General features: G+C 42.4%; 1 protein-coding gene across 2 annotated transcripts; it reads right to left on the bottom strand.

Annotated features, from left to right (window-relative positions):
• Window positions 1-1874: 1874 nt before the first annotated feature.
• Window positions 1875-21974, bottom strand: LOC101743782 (uncharacterized). 2 transcript variants are annotated; one of them, XM_012690634.4, is made up of 7 exons: window positions 21701-21974; window positions 10994-11131; window positions 5765-10591; window positions 4746-4921; window positions 3560-3777; window positions 2850-3046; window positions 1875-2016 (listed from the first exon to the last, which is right to left on the bottom strand). In XM_012690634.4, exons 1-7 carry the CDS (start codon window positions 21811-21813, stop codon window positions 1959-1961), a joined length of 5727 nt encoding a protein of 1908 aa, XP_012546088.3. In that variant the 5' UTR covers window positions 21814-21974; the 3' UTR covers window positions 1875-1958. The 2 variants fall into 2 exon arrangements, with proteins under 2 accessions (XP_012546088.3, XP_037875752.2); XM_038019824.2 differs by lacking the exon at window positions 21701-21974 and adding an exon at window positions 12723-12967.
• Window positions 21975-23515: the final 1541 nt, after the last annotated feature.

Genomic DNA, 23515 nt, shown 5'->3' with positions numbered 1-23515 from the left:
AAAACTTTTGGAAGCCTTTTTTTATTTAAAATCCCCTTCAGATCGTACTTCGTTCTAAAACTAAAACGTACAAAACCATATCAAAGGAATTTAAAAATATAATTTTCATTTTAGATTCTGTAGGTATAGCATAACTTTATACTAAAAATGGGCCAATAACGTTTTATTTAGTCAGCCTTTATTCGCTTCTCCTATATCTACCTATAGATGCAAAGCTATGGAGTGTAATCTTTTAAAATAATTATTAACGACATGAAGACGGAAGGATGAAAGTGCAAAAATGTTATATCCTTACCAGAATTACAAGATATTTTTTTATTGCTTAGATGCATGGACAAACACACAGCACACCTGGTGTTAAGTGGTTACTGGGAGCCCATAGACATCTATCTACAACGTAAATGCGCCACCCACCTTGTGATTTAAGTTCTAAGGTCTTAGCATAGTTACAACGGCTGCCCCACCCTTCAAACCGAAACGCATTACTGCTTCACGGCAGAAATAGGCAGGGCGGTGGTACCTACCCGTGCGGACTCACAACGGGTTTTACCACCAGTTAACAGACTACAAACAGCACACATTACTACTTCACAGCAAAAATAGGTAAGAGTGAATTGAGTGTGTCGTTATCTCTTTCAGCTGGTTACGCAATGAACAAAACCCCCACTCTCAAGTGTAGTGATATTCCACCGATTCAACTTAGCGACTGGCCACAAAGCTCAAATAAGCATGAAGGTATTAAAAATAATACACAAATACAGTTATAATTATTTTAATACCACAAAAAAACAATTAATTGTAAACGAAATCTGAAGAATCATTTCAGTCTTATAATATGTTCTCTGAAAGGGATATTTTCACTTTTGAAAATGTCACACGACATACGACTTTTCGATTCTGAATGTCTAAAATTTAATGATTCTTCTTCTTTATTTAAATATGACAAGGGGCTTGCGACGCCATTTTTTGCCAGTGTCGAGTTTTTTCAAAATCTTTACATAATTTTAAATATAGTTTTTTAACTTCTAATTAAAATTTATTCACTTCAAATAAAAAAATAATATAGAATGTCAATAATATGTTTCAAATGTCTTCAAGTCATGTTTTTTTGCGTTTTCTTCATTTTGTAGTTTTAGCTTTAATTTTAAAAGAATAAAAAAAAAAACCTTGTAATTGAATTTGAAGTTAAAAACCTATAAATACACATTATTAATATTCTGGTGTATGTCAATGTTATGAAGTTAATTAATTTGAGTGTTTAAACAATTAAGACGAAATTAAATGAAAGGCGTTGAGATAAGGTGAAATATGGTCTCAATAAAACGGTGGTTATTTGCCGAAACTATTTCCGTGGACTTTTTGGAGCAACGCGGGAAGCCCGGAGCACAAAGTCAAAGACTCTGTCTGGACTACTAAGGTCATAATTTGACTTAGTCTACTCCTCAGAATATCGCACTGTTATTAAAATATTTCCAGTTATATTAATTTCATTTCAATCTCACACGACCTTACTAAAATACCTAACTATTTCATGTTTTAGTTAAGATTAACAGAGAAGACATTGAGTGGATTGAACGTTTTTAAACTTAAAGCACTACATCATTAAGTTGAATTTTCGTTGTGTAATTTTTAGAAAGAAAAAAAAAATACAGTCATAAATAGAGCCAAACATAAATCGCCAAGTGGTTACCGTCGCTTGCAGCCATTGTCAATGCCACGGAGCTCAAACAGACCCCAAACTACAATCAGACGAGCTCACAGTCCGGCGAGTGTTAAGCAGTCACCAGAACTTATAGTCTCAGATTCCGTAGCCATTGTCTTTAAGAAAAAAAAAACTGTAACAACATTCAACTTACTATATAAAACTAAAAATGTTTCTCGTTCAGAATCAAAACGATCAAAGTCCATATTTGTTTATTGACTTTTTAATATCACAAACATAATTTTTTTTGTAATCTTCATATACCAAGGAGTTCAGAGTCACGGGTCTTGTTCTTAAGATACTTGAATATTCTCCTGTAAGAAAAATAATTACATCAATAATGGTATGTTTAAAACCAAAAGTGGTAGGATCTCTTGTGAGTCCGCACGGGTAGGTACCACCGCCCTGCCTATTTCTACTGTGAAGCAGTAATGCGTTTCGGTTTGAAGGGTGGGGCAGCCCTTGTAACTATACTGAAACCTTAGAACTGATATCTCAAGGTGGGTGAGCATTTACGTTGTAGATGTCTATGGGCTCCAGTAACCACTTAACATCAGGTTGGCTGTGAGCTCGCCCACCCATCTAAGCAATAAAAATAATAATAAAGGGTATGTGGAAAAAACAATTTGTTCAGTTTAGTCTCTGCTCATCAGATCGTTCTCATGTTGCTCTAAGTTTTGACAAAATTTTTAGGACAGGCCGTCTGCTTGACCTCGGCCCTCCTTAGGAATGCTTTTGTTGACCTTGGATCTAAGGCTTTTGTATCGGCTTTAGTCACGCTTTGGTTCTCAAAATCACATAATGAGATTGTTAAGAGAGTTTTACCTATGACCGTGGAAGGCTTTAGAGGAAGAAGTTAGATCTAAGAACAAATGTATGGATTGCGTTAAAGACGATATGTGTAAGTTTTTTTTGTTATTGCCTTTGTAAGCAGACGAGCATACGGCCTACCTGATGGTTAGTGGTCACCGTCGCTTATGGACGTCAGCAATGCCAGGGGCAGAGCCAAGCTACTACCTACCATAAATAAAGCGGAGGGGAGTGACCCAAGAAATTGTTTATGATAGTGGAGTACGGAAGGAGAAAACATTTTGCGTCGACCCCAGGTGACTGAGAGAAGGGCAGGGGAATGATAAGTATCGCTCACCAGATCGTCCTGGGCACGTGTCCCCAGTCGGGCGTGAGTCTGGCGACGACACGTGTCAGGTCGGGGCACGTGTCGGCCAGCACGGCGCGCACGTGCACGTCGGCGGCGCGCGGCCACGGCACCTCGCGCGCGTCCCCCACCACCAACTCCATGCGGAGCGACACCTCCCACACAGAGCGGAGGGGCACGTTCGCCACCTGGTTATTAAACATTTTAACTCAGATTAACGAGGTCAGTGCTCAATACGAGGAGGCTAATAGCTTTCATAGCTTGAAATTTTGTTACCGGTGGTAAGACGTCTTGTGAGTCCGCACGGGTAGATACCACTACCCGGCCTATTTCTGCCGTGAAGCAGAAGCAATGCGTTTCGATTTGAAGGGCGCAGCAGCCGTTGTAACTACACTGAGACCTTAGAACTCATATCTCAAGGTGGGTGGCGCATTTGCGTTGTATATGTCTATGGGCTCCAGTAACCACTTAACACTAGGTGGGCTGTGAGCTCATCCACCCATTAAAGCAATAAAAAATGTACACACACGGTAGAAGTGAATCTTCAAGCCAATCGCGGCACACTTATTTTTTCATTTTCGTTTCATTTTTTCGTTTCATCGAGTTTGAAATCACAACGATACTAAAGAAGTTTCACTTCAAAAAAACCTCAGCATCTTCGTTTCATCAACTGTTACGTTATCAAGTACGTTAACTCTCACCTTCAACGTGAGTCGTCCGTCGTCGGCGAGCGCGTACGCCAGCCTCGCCCGCGCGTCCTGCATGGCGCGGCCCCACTTGAGCGCGACGCGGGCGACGCCGCAGCAGCGCCGCAACAGCGCCGGCACCCCGCCCGCCGCGCCGCACCCGCGGTTCGTGAAGTACCGCATCGTCTCCGCTGCGAACCGGACGCACGTCGCCGCTACCGGATTCCTCTTGTCTGTGGAAGAGAAAACAAAAATCGACTATAAAAAAAAAACATGTGTGCAATTCACACGTGGTAGAAGTGAAACCTTCCAAAATTAAAACACAATTATCCTAAACGTCTTAAGTATATGTAAAATTTTGTCATTAGTAAATAATTGTAAGGTAGCAACCCTCTGTGAATTGATATTTTAATTTCACGTATAATCCTAAATTAAAATTCACTACAAGAGCTTTCATACACACGTTAGTATTAAAAAATCTCACAGATGGCGCTGTATTAAATAGTATGTATATTTCTGTCTCATTCTTTGCTGGCTTCATCCTACACATTTTTGTATTTGTATCTCTTACCTGTCGTTTTTTCCGTTGCATCCGGTTTGAAATCACAACGATTCTAAAGAAGTTTTCACTTCAAAAAAAAGTTTGATGTGTAACTTCTAATGCGACTTCCAACAAAATTGCTTTTTGACGTGACAACGAGGCCAACGAACAACGAGCGACAAAGAAGCGCAAACGGCCTCCGCGTTCGGCAGCGTTCGACATCTGTCTCTCTCCTACTTGAGTGAGCGATGCATCCGCGTGGACAGCTGCTATACAATAATACATTTACATGTTTTCGTCAAGTATGAAGTTCAGTTACTAACACGAACCCTAGCAAGAGCCGTGCTTCGCAGAATCTACCACCGGATCGGAAACGCGACCCACTGAGAAGAACCGGCGAGAAACTCGGTGGGCTGTGACTGTGGGTTAATTCGCTCGTCGAGCCCTTCGTCGCAAGCGACGGGTTCGACTAGGACGGTGACCGGAATAATATGTATGTGTTAGCGATAATTATATTGCAGTGATGCTACGTCAGTCTCGGGATTGTCGGGCTGTCGATAGCACGTCAGGTTGTAATCCCAATATACGTTACGTCACTTAACTGAGCACGTGTCTTATTAATCCTTGCCCGATATAGAGACTCAACACGTTATTACGTACCGTGATGAATCACATCCACGGCGAGTGCTTCAACGGGAGTGTCAGCCCTCACCCTGGTCCGGGTCGAGTTGTGTACGGTGTGACGCAGCTTCACCGTGAGCCTCACCCGGGAGTACAGCAGGAGGAATGTCCACACGTCCGAACCGGACGTTTCCCATATGCACTCCGAAGCGTTGCTGAAATGAAAAACAAATTATAAAATAATAAGCTTTTACCGGGGGCTTAGAGAGCGGCGACCGAAATAAGAAATTCCGTAACGAAAATAAAACCTAACACTCCGCCTACCATGTAGCTCGCGTTCAACACATTCACACGTTGCGCTTGTGTAGTGTTTGTGAATAAGCGCGCGGCGTGACGTCGCACTGCATGCACGTCATGAAAAGTCTGCCCATCTCTCTCTCTCTCGCGCGCTCTAGCTTATGAGTGAGAAAGGAGCAGTGAAAAGCAAAATAATAATGCTTTTGTTAATGTTTATAAATAAAGCGTGGTCTTATTTCATTAATATTTTAATATTAATAAAACGCTTTTTTTACAATAAAATCATTTTTTCTTACACTATTTTTAATTCAAATTTATTAAAATTTATTTTCTATTGTTTAGTTGGATTTTCTATAAAAGCGTATTTTTTTGTTTTTTTAAACTATTATTTATTTTTCTTTTTTTAATTGAATTTCAATTTTTTCAAACATTTTTTTTTCATTTTTTTTTTAATATTGTACTGTCATCGGTCCTTAATAAGTATACCGAATTTCGAGTTAATCCGACGTTTTGAAAGGGGTCAAAATCATGTTCAGAGATTCCGTTATAAACATACATACACACGTCTGCGTATAAAGCATATTAAAAATTAGAATAAATCTACAAAGTTTGAATGAAATCTGGCCGTTTAAAGTGGGTCAAAATCTCGTCTAAAGGAGTCAGTTACAAACATACAAACATACATACAAGTGAAGCTAATATAAAGCAACATACATACAAGTGAAGCTAATATAAAGCGTGTAAAAAGCGAATATTCTTACCCGATGAAGGGCAGCATTTCAATCTTTGTCACAACGTTGTGACTGGACTCGCATTCCGCTACCAAATTCTTGCTGCTCGCGTCGCTCAGAAGCTCCGGGGACAAGTCGACCCTGAGGCAGCTACTCCTCGAGCTTCCGTCGAATGGCTCGCTGCTTTTACCACCATCATCACTGTTCACCATCGACTTGCAAGTCTTCGCCGAACTGCATACGGAATCTACGGAAAAACATTCCGAAGCATTCAACTGTTTCCTTGGAGACGCCTTCTTGGCTTTACTCCTTTCGTGTGTTTTATTCTCAATCGGGGACACTTTTTGCAATTTCGTAGCGCGTTTCGGAGTCACGTCCGGACTCGGTCTGCCCTTGTCACGTCCAATCGGACTGTATATACGTTTTTTCGGTTTAACTTTACTATCTACGCCGATACGACAGTCCGCCGTGACTACGGACTCAGTGTGACAAGTCTCTCCGCTGCTCTTATCCACTAAAGTCAGGGAGGAGCTGGCATTGAGCAAATCTTTGTTATCCTTCATAGCTATGACGGTGTTCGCTTCTGTTGTTTTCATTGCTGTCTTTATAGTGTCCGTAGATTGGTTCACCGATGGCCGGCTAGCGTTGGACACTGTTTCCTCGACTATCTTCGCGCAAGCGTCGCCGGAATGTTTCACCGTGTGAATCAACTTCTCAACGTTGTATTGTATGGATACGCGTTCGACTTCAAAATCCTTCTCGTGTAGCGAAATCTGCGCGGAATTCGTTCGCTCCGAGACGCATAAAGATACTTCAGATTTGATAGGATCGTATTTGTGGGCTTTCGTATCAGCAACGGGCATAAGTAACACATTGTTCAGAGGATTGGCGTGGTCAAACAATAAAACCTTTCCTGGAACCGTTTGGTCTTTGGCACGCTGCTTTTGTACAATCATTTCCTTTTCCGAGGGAACCGTCGTAAAACTTTTAATCGGATTCTTTAGTATCCGAGATATCGATTGGTTAGCAACTTCCGATACATCGATTATGGGTTTCGGTGAATTACAAATCGACATGGGCCCCGAATACAGCTCAGCATTAACGTCATTAACGTCAACTTGACTTGTTGTTGTTAGATTGACTTGTATCTGAGCGCTGCAGGTCGATTCCGAAGTTGTTGGGAGCTTATCTTTCGCTGCTATTGGTATCATATCAGCTGCGGGCTTAACTAAATCGTCCATCAGCTCTTTTATATCATCAGAAACGTCGTTCAAGTAGCCTGGTATGACTTTGACTTTAGCGTCTCTAGCTAGAGTCGTTTCGCCTAAAAGACTTTTCTTTAACGGCGACAACTGATCACATTTCATATTAACTTCACTGAAAGTGTCGTCTTCTTCGAAGTTCAGCGTCTTCACGACCTCCCCGCTGACTCTGGTCGGCTTCTTTTCTGGCGATATTGTCGGCTCGTTTGTCGCATCTCTCGTCTCGTCGTCCAGATATTCGCTGTCGTCATCTATTTCGTATCTGGATTGCTGCAGAGCGGCCTGTGCCATTGAGATGTTGCTCAGCAAATTCTCTCGACTGAGAGCAATCGATTGACGTTTAGGCAAAAGACTGAGGCGTCTCATTTCGTTTATTTCTATCTTCTCTTTGACCGCTTGTGCTGGTTTCACTTCGGTCTCATTACACGCCCGACTATCCGTGTAATCAGTCAATATGCGTATTAAATCGTTAGTATCGTCAGCTGTTCTAACGCTCTTTCGGTTGTCAGTTTTATTTAAATCGGACGTAGCTTCAGTTAATTTCGTATCAATATCGTCTTCGTCTTTGACCGGCAATCGTTTGCGTTCCATTGCGGGGCTGTGTTCATCGATCTGCCGCAGTTTGGCTTTAATTAAATCTTCTTCTATTGTTTCTGCCTTCTCGACATCGATGACTTGATTGTCTCTTGTTATGTAGAAGAGGCTACTAGTGGACATGTTTTCGAGTTCATTTTTCGTGGCAAGTTCCAAATTCGAGTCGACCGCTATGACTACTTCTTCCTCTTCATCGAATTTCGGATCGATCTTATGAGTGACGCGCACGGCGTCTGTTGACGATGCGGACATATCCAATAATTCGTGGAGTATCGACTTTTCAGATTTTCTATTCGATGTCCGCTTTAAAACTTTACTCTCCGATTCTAAAGTCGATTTTTTGTGAACAAGATCACAATCCAGGTCGTCTTTCGGGACAAAAGATTCTTTATCATCGGAATATTTTATGTCAACACTTTGTCCCGCTACTCGATCACTTCTAGCGTCGCCCTGTTCAATTTTATTCTGTAACTCGTCACCAGCCGTTACGGCTTGGTAGAGGTTCACATCACGAACGATCGGAAGTATATCATCGAAATTTTCAAAAACTTTAATCGATTTATCTGATTCTTTATCCATATTATCTTTGTGCAGCGCGAGCATCATCGCTGGTATCGGCTTCGTAGCTTTAGCTTCATCTTTAGTTGATTCTGCAAGGCTATTAATAAATTTCCTTATAGGCGCTTTTTCGTCTTGTTCTATTAGAATTTCACGTTTATCATCATTTTCAAATTCGTCATATGGCTCAAGCGGATTTTCACAATCGACTACAGCACCATTTTTGTTCATTCCTTCGTTATCAATTGCATTAAGTGCGACTTCTGTTTTCGAAATATTTTCAGCACAATATTTGGAAGGTATCTCTTGTATCAATATAATGTTATTCGGTATCGCTTGGGTAACTGATAAGTTTCGAGAGTCATCGTCGAAAACTATTGTCTTTCTCTTTGCGTGCACTATAGTTCCACGAGCCGCCTGAGTTATTGACATGTTAAACGAATCATCAATAGTCTTTGCGTCTTCGTAATTCAAACTTCTGTCATTACTTTCAATATCTTTATGTAGACAACCAACAGGAGAAGTATTTTCGTTAGGTATTGAGCGATTTCGATTCATTATTTCACTAACAATTGTACTGGGTACAACTTCTGTTATTGAAATATCTTCAGTGCATGCTGCTTTGTCGGGTTTTTCTTGTGTAATAATCAAGTTATTCGATATGGCTTGGGTCACGGACAAATTCCACGAATCATCAAACACTACCGTCCTCCTGTCCGGGTTAAATATTTTCCCTCGAGTCGCTTTCGTTATGGACATACTAAATGAATCATTGGTCACGGTTTCGCCTCCATCTTCCGGCAATAACGTTTTACGTTTTCCCAAATCGCCATCTTGTTTCATTACGGTTTTACGCTTTTCACTGTTACCAAAATCATTACACGCACTTCCGAAATCATTTTCTTCAGAAACAATAAAACTTTTGTTCTTTCCGTCCTCATCAATGGCACTAGACACAATTCTATTTTTTGAAATATCTCCAGTGCATAGTTTGACAGGTTTTTTTTCAATCACAATCGCATTGTTTCTTATAGCTTCAGTGGCTACTGAATTCCCAGTCCTGGCATCGCACATTGCTGTCTCCTCTGCAGCGAGTATCATGCCTGGTGCTGCTCTGGTTATTGACATATTAAAAGAGTCAGATGTAGGTCCTTCGAATATTATTGTTTTACGTTTTTCTGATATTGTTCGCTCTATAAGCGCAGTGGGTAATGCTTGGGTTACTGACATGTTCCCGATATCAGCATCAAAGTGGATAGTCTTCCTTTTTTCTTGATTGTTGTCCAAAGTCACAAGACTGGGCAGCTTTTGGGCGCTGGGCTCGTCACAATAAATAACTTCATCGTCAAAACGTCGTAAGATTGATTCCTTACCAATTTCATGAGCATATATTATGTTATCAGGTATGGCTTCAGTCACAGACATGTTCCCTGATTCATCATTACATAAAATAGATCTTTTTTCTATTTCACTGCTTTTTATAGCAAATTTATCTTTGTCTTTAGTTCTGTTTAGATTAGAGATCTGTATGTCATCCGTGAAGTTAGGAAGAGCATCATTAACATTCAATAGTATTGATTTTCTTTGAGGCATTCCCTCCGTTGGCATGTTAGGTGGTTGAGTTTGTCTGTACTCACACTCAGCTCTGTCTGATTGTAAAGTAAGCCTTTTTCCGTCAAATACTAAAACACCTTCACTTTCCTCGTTTACAGCTAAATTGGTTGATGCCTGTAGAGATTGTGGCACTACATAAGGATTTACAACTATATTCTCTTTGTCAACTAGCCAATCGTTATCTACTGTGATTTTCCTTTCACTTTGTATAGCTTTTTGAACTTTTGGCTTCTGCAAATTATCTCTCGTCGTCTCATTGGATTGAACTTTACCTGCCGCACGTGTAGTATTTAAATCAATTTCAATATATTCCGAAACAGATCTGCTGTCAAATGGACCCTGACAGAGGGCATTCGACTGTACCCTCGCCAAATCTTTCTCGATTTCACTCAAATCGTCATCCTCCCTCAACGGTTGGACCATAGAAAAATTAACGTCAATCCGACCGGACATTATTCCCATTGTGGGGACGCTAACCTCATCTTTGAACAGTTTGCTGTTGTGATCTGTGAAAGCGCTCAATTCGAAATTACTGACCGGAACTTTTAAATTTCTGTCGTCACTCGTACACTCCAGTGACGCAATTTGCTGCGTGAAGTTCCCGTTCAGTGACTGATCAACGAAGATTCCTGATGGATTATTTATGCCCCCCGTAAAGCCCACAGCTTCAACTTCCTCAAACTGCTGATCAAATATACGTTTGCCAATATGTCCGATAGACTGTCTAGGTGGATTCAATTCAAATTCGTTTCCAGATGATTCCAATGATTTGTTTTGTTGCTCATAAAAGTTCTCCCAGGTTGTGGTGGCTTCGTTCCTTACAAACTCACTGTAATCAAATATAATTTATTACTACATTTTTTTTAATAATTAATTTTGTTCTAGCTTAACTAGATCACTTGTTATGGTTTAACCAGTAGAGAAATAGGCAGAACAATTTTAATGAATAGGCAGGAGAACATCTTTTGTGTAGGCATCATGTCTACGGGTATGATCTTGCGTCTACTGCACATTAGGCAGACTGTGAGCTTATTCACACTTACTTAATGTTAATTGGTAGAAAGAATTTTACATATCATTTTACGATGTCCATTTTTTAAATCCCAATTTTATCTTCAGGAATTTCCAACGTTATTGGCTATACCTTATAACATTGTTTACGTTGAATATAATTCTATCAATGACCTAAAAATTAACACTACAGCAATAAAGCATTTTCTACAGTACTTACGCAACTCCGGTGCGACGCGAGAAACTGACACGTCTACTTTTAGTTGTATCAGTGGGAGTGGCTACGTTGAACTCGAGCTCAGAGAATGGAGTACGAGGTGGACGCTGGCTCTTCAGGATGGAAGAACGTCGTTTCCTCCTGTAATTAAACAGCATTGATAGAGAATAATAATTTGTCAAAACAAACATTACTGGTGGTAGGACGTCTTGTGAGTTGGCACGGGTAGGTACCACCACCCTACCTATTTCTGCCGTGAACCAGTAAGGCGTTTCGGTTTGAAGGGTGGGGCAGCTTGTGTAAGTAACTCTACTGAGACCTTAGAACTTATACCTCAAAGTGGGTGGTGCATTTACGTTGTAGATGTCTATGGGCTCCATTAACCACTTAACACCAAGTGGGCTGTGAACTCGTCCACCCATCTAAGAAAAAAAAATTATAGCATTTAGGAGTTTTACATTTAATGACAGGATCAGACAATGCACAAAATTGGCTGTTTTTTTTTTTTTTTAAACATAGATACATTTAACATATAGTCGGATTTTTAATTAGACGAAGCCAGCTGACAGTAGCTAATGTCACTTTGTGAAATAATGTTGCTATATTTAAAGTAATAGTGATGCGTTCAGTTCTCGTTCAATCACATAAATGAACAATGAGTGTGAAGAGTTAATCATTAATTTCAAACTATAAAAGAATATTATTTATATTTTACAATAAAATTGTATTAAAGTGATCCAATATAATAATATGTTACTAGTAGTATGTAACTACAATCAGTTTTTTTTATTTTCATTACCTATGTACCTATAATTGTTATATTTTATACATCTATAGTTTCAACTATATGATGCATTGGAAATAGGACAGTCTTACAAGCTTCCTCGCAATGTTTTTCTTAATGTTTAAAACACTCGGTATTCAGTTCAGGTAGATACCATAGGAACATAATGTTTCGTCGAAAACTCGTTGGTATGTACAAAGCACGGCTAAAATTCGAACCCCGTGCCCGATATCGGCAGTTCGGCACACTAACTATTCACTAGACAATCGAGGCAATTTCATTAATTCAGGAGTTTTTTCAATCGTTCACTTTGTCACAACACTATTTTTATTTCATCAAAAACTGACAACACAGTAAACGTCAGTTTACTTCGTCTAATAAAAAATCCGACTATAGATAGAAAATTTTTGGGGATATCAGATGGCCGTTTTCCAATTCAAAAATCACAACCAACTTAAATCACTATTACTAATGCATAATATAAGCATGTGGTTATATCAATATTAGCTCTAAAGAACAATCTTCTTAATACTGTATTAAGGTGTAATTTTTAATTAGACTCTTGGGTTATCATTAATTAAAACCAATATACTTTATGTTCTTATTGTATCAAGTAAAAACACTACCTAGTCCGGCGTATAATTTGATAGAACGGAGACACCCTCACAATGGTCACTCGTGAAAAATAGCAACAATGCCTTATAAACATACAACACGATAACGTGACCTCACAAACCTAACTTGAGACATGAGGCCACAATCTCAATTGTATTGTAACTCACAGCACTCATCGCGGCAGAAATGGTCAAGATGACTGTAGAATCAACTAAATCTTGTCATTAAAAGAAAGGAAGAAAGCACATCTCAGAAATTTTGATGATATAAAAATTGTTTCTTTTTCTATATAAATTTAAATTGAAAAAATATTTTACTTAATTGTAAACTTACGTTGCCGCCTCGTCGGAGGCACGACATTTCTGAGTCTCATCCATACTTAAAACCATAAATTAATTCAGAATAAAAAATAAAAAATCACTACTGCATTTAAATCATTTTTAGATGTTTCATTAAAATATCATGATGCACTGCACGGCAATGATTTACTGCACGACAAACAATATTTTGTTTCAAAATGTGAAACGGTCAAATACCTACACAACAAATTCAAATTATTTTTGTTTTTTTTTTTATTTGAATCGTCCATCGTCTAAAGAAGCATAGTGCATACAGCCAAATAATTTGTGGCAAAAGGTTAAAAGCCTGTGGCAATTTTACGGAAAATGAAATGGAGATAATACTATAGTATTAGGAATCAGAAGAAAAACCATTAAAAAAAATAACAATTAGCACACGTTTACAGAGACTTAAAACAATGACTCACGCACACCATGTCCACGACTACCTTCTCTCACGAACGCCGCCGATCGAATGAATGTTTCGAGCAAAGGCGTTGCTATTTATAGGCACTGTACCCTCAACATTATTATAAAATTCGTGTTTCCTAAATTAACACTTAAAGTCTTTGAACTTTGCATTCGTGGTCGTTCCACCCGTTAACTTCTCTGGCGCGTTCTACTTCTTCGTACCAAACTTCAATGTTTTTAATCGATGGGTCAAAATTCGATATGTAATAATTTTGCGACCTTGAGGGTTGCAAAGTTTTAATTGCTTCCATTAAAGCACTGGAGAGGGTAGACGCTTTAGAACCAGGGATACTAGATTCTACGTGGCCTTGTTGCGAACCAACGATATTCGACATGAGAGTCGTAACTGTCCGTAGAATATCGGTGGTCTGTTCAGCGCGCGCCTTATCGTTAGAACGTGTCGCGACAGGTTCAATCGTGCGCGAGCGCGATCTCGACCTCCACTACGAGAGCGACGGGCACTACGAGAGCGGTCCCTACTACGCGACCCGCGCCTAACCCGAGCACGTGACCGACGCACATCAGTACTGCGAGAATTACGCTGGTCTCGGACCCGCAAGCCATCCCGTGAAGTACGACCTCTATCGTTCGTATCGCGATTCTGTCTATCATCTCTGTGATCGCGAAAGCATGTCGTTTTCGATTACGAGAATCATCTCGAGACGGTCGCCTCCGTGTACTAGGAGTTTCAGCATGTCTCATTATCACAGTTAAAATTTGCAATCACACAAGAAAAATAACAAATAAAGTTTTTTTTTTTTTTTTTTTTTTTTTTTTTATGATTGAAAGTTTACTGGTGGCCCGAAGGCCTTTCCAGTTTCACCAGGACAGGTGGGCGAGCAAAGGCTCAGCCAAGAGGGGTGGGATTTGCTAACAACTGCCCGAGCGCCTCCGAAGGAGACCTAACAACTCAAGAGCAATTGTTTCGCGAATGAATCTACTACCGGATCGGAATCGCGACCCGCTGAGAAGATCCGGCGAGAAACTCAGCGGGCTGATGCATGGGTTAGGTTGCACGTCGACCTCTTTGTCGAGTTCGACGAGTACGGTTACCGGGGTCCCTAAGCCTGCCCCTAGTATTAGAGCTGAAGGCATCTAATGCAAAGGTTATTGGATCTGAAGGATCAGTAAGGACGTGTCTAGGGCGTCGACGGTGACTGGCTCCTGCATGATCAGGATTCGGGGAGTAGTCAGCGGCGGCAACGATAAGGCGATTATCATGACGCATAGCCTTATCGAAGTATCGTTCCGACGCTGACTTCATGTATTTCCGAATTGATTCGAGGCCCAGGTCGTCGTGTAGGTCAACGTTCCTCACGAACCACGGAGCCCCGACAGCTAACCTGCAAAAGCGGGATTGTAGGGATTGGAGGGTGTCTATGTGTGTGCGGGCCGCGTGAGCGAACACCACACTCGCGTAAGTCATGACGGGCCTTATGCAAGTTTTGTAAAGTGTCACCTTGTTCCGAAGGGACATTTTACTCCGCTTACAGATCATGGGGTAGAGTCTACCGAGAATAAACGCGGCACGGTCACGGACTGATTTTATATGCGGGCGGAATGTCATCGATGCATCCAGGGTAACGCCCAGGTACTTGACCTTCCTGGCCCAGGGTATGGGTTGTCTAAAGAGAGTAATCGGGGGTGTGAGATTCCTCCTCCTAATCCGGGAGGAAATCCGTGTGGAGCTTCCCCTCTGAAATAGCACCGCAGTACTTTTCGCTGGGTTGATGTCTATGCGCCATTTTCGGAACCACTGTCCTAGGGCTAGGGCTGCGCTCTGAAGCTTCTTCGCGATTAGGGACTTATTTCTACTAGAATAGTAAACAGTCGTGTCGTCGGCGAATAAAGCTAAATGGGTCGGCGGCGACCGGGGAATATCGTTGACGAATAAGCTAAATAGGAGGGGTGAGAGGACAGAGCCTTGCGGGACTCCAGCTGTGAGAGGTCGTGGGGAGGAGCGGGTTCCCTCGACTCGATATCGAAAAGAGCGGTTCGACAAGAAGTCCCGTATGATGAGCACGAGACTATCCGGCACGCCCATGTTGAATAGTTTGAAAATCAAACCATTGTGCCAGACTTTGTCGAACGCTTTTGCGACGTCGAAGAAGAGAGCTCCCGTGTATAACGGTTTTGGTCGATTAAGCCCCACAAGAATGTGCTCCGTGAGGCGGTGCACCTGTTGAACGCATGAGTGATTTGTACGGAATCCGAATTGTTCATCGATAAGAATGCCCTTGGATGAGACGAAGTCTCTGAGGCGTTTGTAGAGCAGACGCTCATACAGTTTGCCTAGAGACATGAGGAGGCTAATCGGGCGGTAGCTCGTCGGATGATTTTTTGGTTTACCGGGTTTATGTATGCCGATAACGTCCGCTTCTTTCCACACCGCGGGAAAGATACAGTTCGCCATAGCGGCATTGAAAATAGATGCCAACATCACGATGAGTTGGACGGGTAGAAGTTTAATAACGCGGTTGGATATACCGTCGGAACCGGGAACCTTGCGAGGACGTAGGTCTTTGATCAAGTCTTTAACTTCCATCGGGGTGACGGGTGGTAACGCATCAGAGAGTGGCAAGGAGGCTCTGCGTTCTACCTCACTGTCTACTAATTCTACATGAACAGGGTCCACGGATTGAGTGCTGGGCGTGCACTGGGTTTGCAATGTATCGGCCAGCAGCTCTGCTTTTTCGTCATCATCGAACGCCGCGAGTCGGCCTGAGGGGCCTACGAGGGGGGGCATAGTTACTACCGTATCCGATTTGAGAGTACGAGCTAAGCGGTAGTAAGACCTTTGGGAGGGCGCGAGTACTTCTAAGAAATCAGACCATCTGGCATCTCGGACTTCGGCGATGCGAGACTTTACGTCGCGTTGTAGGGCACGCATTCGAATACGATTTTCCGCGGTAGGATACCTGTCGTAGGCGCGTATCGAGGCGTTCTTAGCTCTAAGGAGTTCCCTAATATCGTCGGACAATTTGAAGCGGTGAAGGAAGTCCTCCGCTACAACTTGTTTCGATGACCTATCTAATGTCGAGGTGATGTGTGACGTTAAGATGTCTATGGCTTCAGCGGTATCCTGAGGAGACGGGATAGAGTCCGGGTTAAACGGGAGCGATGGTGGATCAGATTCAGCCAGGCTGATGCCCAGCGTGTGCCAATCCACCACAGTCCTCGTGACGGGAACGGAATCGGGAGCGCGACCGAGCTTCATAACGACGGGACGGTGGTCTGAATCTAACTCTGAAACTACTTCGATCGAGTGTAAGCGCAGAGTTACGTTTTTTAATAACGCTATGTCGAGTATATCCGGGCGATGCGCGATATTTAGCGGGTAGTGAGTCGGGGTTAGCGGAGCGACGATATCGAAGGCGAGATCATCGACTAACGCGTCAAGCCGCCTGCCATTCGGGGTTGTGGTGTGTGAGTTCCACCTGATGTGTTTACAATTTAGGTCGCCCGCCAGAATGACAGAGCTCCCCATACCGAGCAGCGCCTCGATATCACTGCTTAGAACGATCTTATCCGGTGGAAGATAAACGGACGCGATAACGATCGGCGCGTGTCCCGTCAGTGAGATTCGGCACACTGATGCTTCGATATTAGCGAGCGCGGGAGGATCGAGCGGGACGCAATGCAGGGCTCTTCTATAGTAAATGACGGTACCACCACCACGGGCAGAGAGCCTGTCGTTTCTGACCATGTTATAGTTCGCGATTTTAGGGTCACGGCGCGCGGGCTTAAGTAGGGTCTCCTGCACTAAAAAGATATCAATTTGGTGGTCACGCAAAAAGTCAGAAACCTGATCACGTTGATTTGCGAGACCGTAAGCGTTAAAAAATCCTATCGTTACGGATAGGGGCTTTATTCTACTTATATACGCCATTGATTACCGGCGGAGTGAGGGGAGGACGTACGTATTTAATGACGCGTATACGTCGGCGTATTCCTGCACAACGGCGATAAAGTGTTGTGCAGTGGAGGCAGCGCGAATGGCGTCGCCCAAAGCGTTAACGCGCTCAAAGTTGATGGACTGAAAGAAGTCGATCGCTAAAGCGAGATTGTCGGACGCGGTCGGAGGGCAAGTCGCGGGAGAGGGACGAGTCGCGGGGGCGGGACGAATCGCGGAGGAGGGAGTTGTAGCCGTGTTCGTGTACGGCAGCGGTTTTGCCCAGGCCGAGACACTGGGCACCGCCGCCGGAACGAACGCTGGCTTAGCCTGCGACGCAGAGGGTGCCGAGGCTTTGATGTCTGGGCCGGAAGTTCGGAGGCGGTTTTGGCAGGCGACGCGGCGATTTATTTTAGGGGCTCGGGGGCAACCACGGTAATTCGCGGGGTGACCCTGTGTTCGACACAGGACGCAGCTAGGCGGTTCCGTCGCGGTTTTTTGGTCGCGAGCGCAGAGGGCCGTGGCGTGATCGCCCAAACACTTAACACATCGGGGGCGCGCGTGACAGTTACGTGAAGAGTGCCCGTACAATTGACAGTTATGGCACTGGCTAGGAGTGCCTTTTTTATGGGGGGCTTCGACAGCGATACCAGAGAGCCTACAGACGGTCTGTGTGTTAAAGATTTTCTTACCCTCGGGGGTAGGCTGGAGAGCGACTAGAACCATATTATATGGCTCCCTACCGCGACCGGTGTGCATACGGTGCACAGAATTCACTGGTAGGCCTTGTTCTAACAGGTCGGCTTTTACGAGCTCTACATCTAACTCTTTAGGGATTCCGCGTATTACAACGCGGAGTTCGCGCTCCTCCTGGAGCGTATACGTATGGAAACTTATACGCTCCTTACGGAGGTAAGAAGAGAGGGCCCTATGGTCGTCGGGTGTTTGAACCTTAATTTGAATGCCGTTCGCGAGGTTACGGGCATTCGTGAAATTTATATTTTTGGCCTTAAGGGCCAGGCAAACTCGATCCCAAGCTGCCTTCTCCTGAAGGATAACCGGGGGAGGGGTCTGGGTTTTATTTTGTGCCACCGGACGCGGCGACGGAGTGGCACGGGCTGGGGGCGCAACGGGAGTCTGAGGGCGGGGGCGCGACGCGTTCACGGCTTTGCTAATTTTAGCGGCCGCGGGAGCTCGAGACTCCGCGGCACGCTTCTTACCCTTCTGTACCAGGGTGAATCCATCCGTCGATGAGGCGGGGGCGAGGTCGACCTCCATGTCCGAGTCAGAGTCGGAGCACGAGGAGGCGGGTGCAGGCGACCTACGAGCAAGTGTAGGTGTTTTAGAGGGCGCGACGGAGGCCGCGGATGATCGCTCAGCTGAAACGATGGTCACGGCGGACGACGCAGCAGTTTTTCTCGCCAGTATAGGCGACACGGGAGCGGCAGGCACGACAGAGGCTGCGGTGCTCAATGCAGAAGCTCTGCACGCAGGTACAGGCGACGCAGGAGCAGCAAGCGCGGCGGAGTCCTCGAGAGGGCTCGCAGTGTGATTGGCCTTGAAGGCCAAAAACTCCGAGGCGAGCTGTGGGTGGCGAAGTCGGAGGAATTCCGCGAATACAGCGTCCATGATCGCTGAGTACCCAGGTGGGGCGGCCCCGGGTCTTGAAAACACTCGCCTTGCGGCGAGGCCCCAACTTCTCGGACCTGAGCGGTTCTATTGAACACAGGTGGCAATGCGGCGCGATTACTACAGGACAAAGAAAAAGCACAACAAAACAGAAATTACGAAAAGAAACAAAACAAATAAATACTTGCAGGAAACCACTTTGTCGGCAGATGTACCACGACACAGAAACAACAAAAGGAAACAAAACAAATAAAAACTTCCAGAAAGAGCACTTAGTCGGCAGATGTACCACAAACACAGGCCGCGCGAACAATGGCCGGGCTAACAAAAGCCGGGCGAACAAAGACCGGGCGATCGAGTGGACGATGAGCACGTCCGCACGTGACGGGTGCCTCTATCGGAGAACAAATAAAGTATGAAAGCATCAAAGTAAGCAGTCATTGTAAAACAAAACAAAGTTCAAAGTTTTACGCTACTGTGGGCTATTTGAGTCCTTTATCCCACTTCTGATATTAGGAATCAGAAGAAAAACCATTAAAAAAAATAACAATTAGCACACGTTTACAGAGACTTAAAACAATGACTCACGCACACCATGTCCACGACTACCTTCTCTCACGAACGCCGCCGATCGAATGAATGTTTCGAGCAAAGGCGTTGCTATTTATAGGCACTGTACCCTCAACATTATTATAAAATTCGTGTTTCCTAAATTAACACTTAAAGTCTTTGAACGATGTTCTCTCGACGAATGTCAACCGACAAATGCGCCGGTGACGGAGCTGCGTGCCGGTTTTATACCCTTTTTGTAGGGTATTCCTTACAATAGATTCTAATAGAGATTGGATAAAATAAAAGCAATTAAACTGGATTACATTAGACACCACCCGTTGGATGTTCCATGAGATGAATTACGAAGCAAAAAAACAACAAAAAAATGTAGTAGTTCGATGGACTTTTGGAAAGAACCCCAAAAGCCAGGTCCAATTAATTGTTTAATTTTCCAACACTATCATACTCATCGATAAAAGGGCCATTAAGCTAACATGAGAAGAAACATTGAATCTGTTAAAATAAACTAACAGAGGTCAACTGCTGTGCGCATATCACGAAAAGAATTCTAGATAGACTACAATAGAATAATAGTTTTAAATTCTAGTACAAGTCTCTCATCTAAAAAAAAGTCTTAGGTTGTGATCCTAAATTAATCATCCGATTGAAATGAAATTTAGCTCAGCTCTAGGGTGTCTGTCATAGTAGGTTCCATCAAGGTACAATAGGTAAGACGCGCATAGTATCGGAAATCAATGTTTTCACACAATCAGCGATAGTGTTGAGCGTGACATGGTTTCACTAGTTTAACATGTTTCCAGAAACTGCGCGCATTTACAACTGTACTCAATAGATGGCGTTGTTAGCTTTCTGAATGAATAGCACTATGATTTTATCACCTCCTTTGATATAAAATATATTTCCAACCGTTTATCCATACGAATAAACTCACGGGTACACCTGGTTAACGTAAAAAACAAATGAATTATTAAAGTATTAACGGTACTGCGGGCATCGCTTTCCCGCCAAGAAGTGCAATGATTCCCAAACTCTATTTTCACGTGTCTATGACTGTTTTGTCGAAATACTATTACTAGCTAGTAAACGGTGTAAACTGATACTCATTTTTTTTAAAGCTATTTCGTAATATTGCGTCCAAATAAAATATTTTCATAAAAGGTTCACATAAAACCAACACAGCGCCATCTATCGTCCGATAGTGTTGCTACATTTCCAAATAGCTAAAATGCCTTAATTCCAATTTCCATTAAGTAAATGGTAATATATGGCCAATAACAATTGTATAGGGGTTCCTGTCCGTCTAGACTACTTCAAAATGCTTATGTCCTCCATGTCATTGTAAATCCAGTATTATATCAAATTCTTTAATCAAAGACATTAAAATACATACAAATTCGACACTGACAAAAACTTCATCGCAAGAGGCCGATTGCCGTACTTCTCAAATATATTAAGTGTATAATCTATGGCTGTACTAAAAAAAAGAACAATTGATATGACCGGAAGCCATGTATTGTAGTGTCGTATACCAAAGTGTTACGGTTACGGAGCGCAACCTTTCCCATAAAACTATGGAAGCTAAGGAAGACCGTCTTGTCTATGGGACAAGTCGAAAACATTACCACCTGTAAACAGTAAGTTAATGTTGGTGTTGGCAGACTCACCGAAATAGCGCTAGTGTAGCAAGTGGAAATGATATGACTATAGTAGTTTTAAACAGAGTGAAGTGTTTTGGATTGACGTGAAGTGTAATAGTTTATGGTGCTGTTTTTGAAATCCTTCCACTTGCCACTGTGGCGCCACCTTAATTAGCTCCATTTCATCGGACACTTTAATACACTGATCTAGTCCTCCTTACTTATACCCTTCTTACATAAAACTAAAGACTTGACTCTTTTTTTAAGGCACAAGGATACGTTTTTAACGCCCATTTTTTTTTATTGCTTAGATGGGTGGACGAGCTCACATCACAGCCCACCTGGTGTTAAGCGGTTACTGGAGCCCATAGACATCTACAATGTAAATGCGCCACCCACCACCAGATATAAGTTCTAAGGTCTCAAGTATAGTTACAACGGCTGCCTCATCCTTCAAACCGAAACGCATTACTGCTTCACGGCAGAAATATACAAGGTGGTAGTACCTCTCTACCCGCGCGGACTCACAAGAGATCCTACCACCAGTAATGACGCAAATTATAATTTTGCGGGTTTGATTTTTATACACGATGTTATTCCGCCACCGTGGAAGTCAATCATGAACATTTGTTGAGTACGTATTTCATTACAAAAATTGGTACCCGCCTGAGATTGGAACACCGGTGCATCGCCCAACGGGGATGCACCGGAGGTCTTATCCTTTAGGCCACGACGACTACCTACATTTGACTTGAAATAGCTGTAACTTACAGAATGCAGACAATACAAAGCGCGGTGACAGCCAGCAGTGCTGTGTATATCCAGCAAATGTAAATCCAGACGAGTACAGCATTATATTCCTCCACGCCCACGGGCCCAGACATTACATGGGTTACACTAAAATTTTCACTCCCCTACATGTCCAATAATTAAATTTGAAAAAATAAAACGTTACATTACACTCAACAATTTTGATGGCATGATAAAATATTTTGACATTTGCTGTCAAAACAAGATAATTTTTTTGATAGAAGATTTAATTGTCTGTGACTGAAAGATTTCTGGCTTATGAAGTTGTAACGGGCCTTCTTGGCGGGAACGCAAGCATCGTATTTGTGTGAATTATTTTATTCTATTAATTATTGTTAATAATTGTTGTTTATTGACCATTTAGCATCTATGAAACTAAACACAGCTGTGGGAAAATGGAAACAAAACCACACGACTTGATTTCTCGGATTTTTTCAAAAAGTCCACTGAAGTCATAAGATTAGTCGTAGTTAACCACCAGAGCTTTTGTCTATAATCTCATCCCATCTTATCTAGTTAAACTGAATTATCGTCAGAATTGATTACAGTCTCAAAATAAATCTACTTCATCTCTAGCTATTTAAGGTACCAAAATCACGCTTTCGCAAGACCTGATGATGAGATTCTGGAGAAATCTACAAAAATCTATAATTGTCAAAGCCAATCTTAAAGTGATTTAGGTGTTTCAAAGTTATAATAAATAACGTATTTATTTGGATAAGGATTGATATCATCTATATTATATTAATACGTGAAGCAAAAACTTTGTATCCCTTTTTACGAAAATTGCGCGGACGGAGGAGTATGAAATTTCCCACACTTATAGAGAATATAGAGAAGAAGTGCACAATGCTAATATTTTTTAAAATAATGCATAAAAGATACATTAAATCAATAAAGAAAACATTACACACACTACATACCATGTATTTGACGCACACACGCATGCATACTATTTATTGTCAAACTTTTGTTCTTGGCGTCTGTTGTCAAATTGAGAATAGATTAAACATTGTTTGTCTTTGTTAATATTTTTATAGTGTAGTCTTGGCGAAATTAGTGATTTTAGAAGTATAAAATACAATCATAATAGTGTACAAACTTACAATTCCAATTAATTATAGTCGAATTTCGACTACTGCGGGACTTTATAAAAACACCTTCACAAACAATGCTTTATTTTAGAACAAATTTCCGCAGCGCACGCAGTGGTAGCTCTCAAAAGGGAAAAATACTCCCGATTTTGAAACATTATTTATTGGTGCGCCGCTTGCATTGGTCTTAGCGTGACGTTATATAGCCTTCCTCGATAAATGAACTATCTGACATTGCAAGAACTTTTCAAATCGGACCATTCGTTCCGGAGATTAGCGCGTTCAAACAAACAAACTCTTCAGCTTTATAATATTAGAATAGATTAAGTAGTATTAACAATCCGATGTTTTTAATTGAACTTCAATTAAACTTATGCACTCAAATTGCTGTAGTAGTAAGTAGTAAGTAGTAGTAAGTAAGCTGAAGTGGCAGTGGGCTGGTCACATATGTCGCAGAACCGATAACCGTTGGGGTAGACGTGTTCTGGAGTGGAGATCGCGAACCGGCAAACGTATTGTAGGACGCCTTCTAGATGGAGCGACGACCTGCGTAAGGCAGCCGGCAGTAACTGGATGCGTAGAACCGAAGATCGGGTTCAGTGGCGAGCTTTGGCAGCCGCAGGCTGATGATGATATTGATGACTCAAATTGCCTAAGATTTTTTTTGTTATAATATTTTATA

This window comes from Bombyx mori, chromosome 24 (assembly GCF_030269925.1).
Source record: "Bombyx mori chromosome 24, ASM3026992v2".
In the NCBI taxonomy this organism is placed as follows: Eukaryota; Metazoa; Arthropoda; class Insecta; order Lepidoptera; family Bombycidae; genus Bombyx; species Bombyx mori.
This window is presented reverse-complemented; position numbering and strand designations above follow the sequence as displayed.

Excerpts from the sequence above, each read along its gene's own strand:
- LOC101743782 (XM_012690634.4), bottom strand. The coding sequence starts at position 21,813 with ATGTCTGGGCCCGTGGGCGTGGAGGAATATAATGCTGTACTCGTCTGG. Across the intron at positions 4,922-5,764 it reads GAAATGCTGCCCTTCATCGG|CAACGCTTCGGAGTGCATAT; the intron begins GTAAGAATATTC and ends TTTTCATTTCAG. Across the intron at positions 2,017-2,849 it reads CACGTGCCCAGGACGATCTG|GAGAATATTCAAGTATCTTA; the intron begins GTGAGCGATACT and ends TTTTTCTTACAG.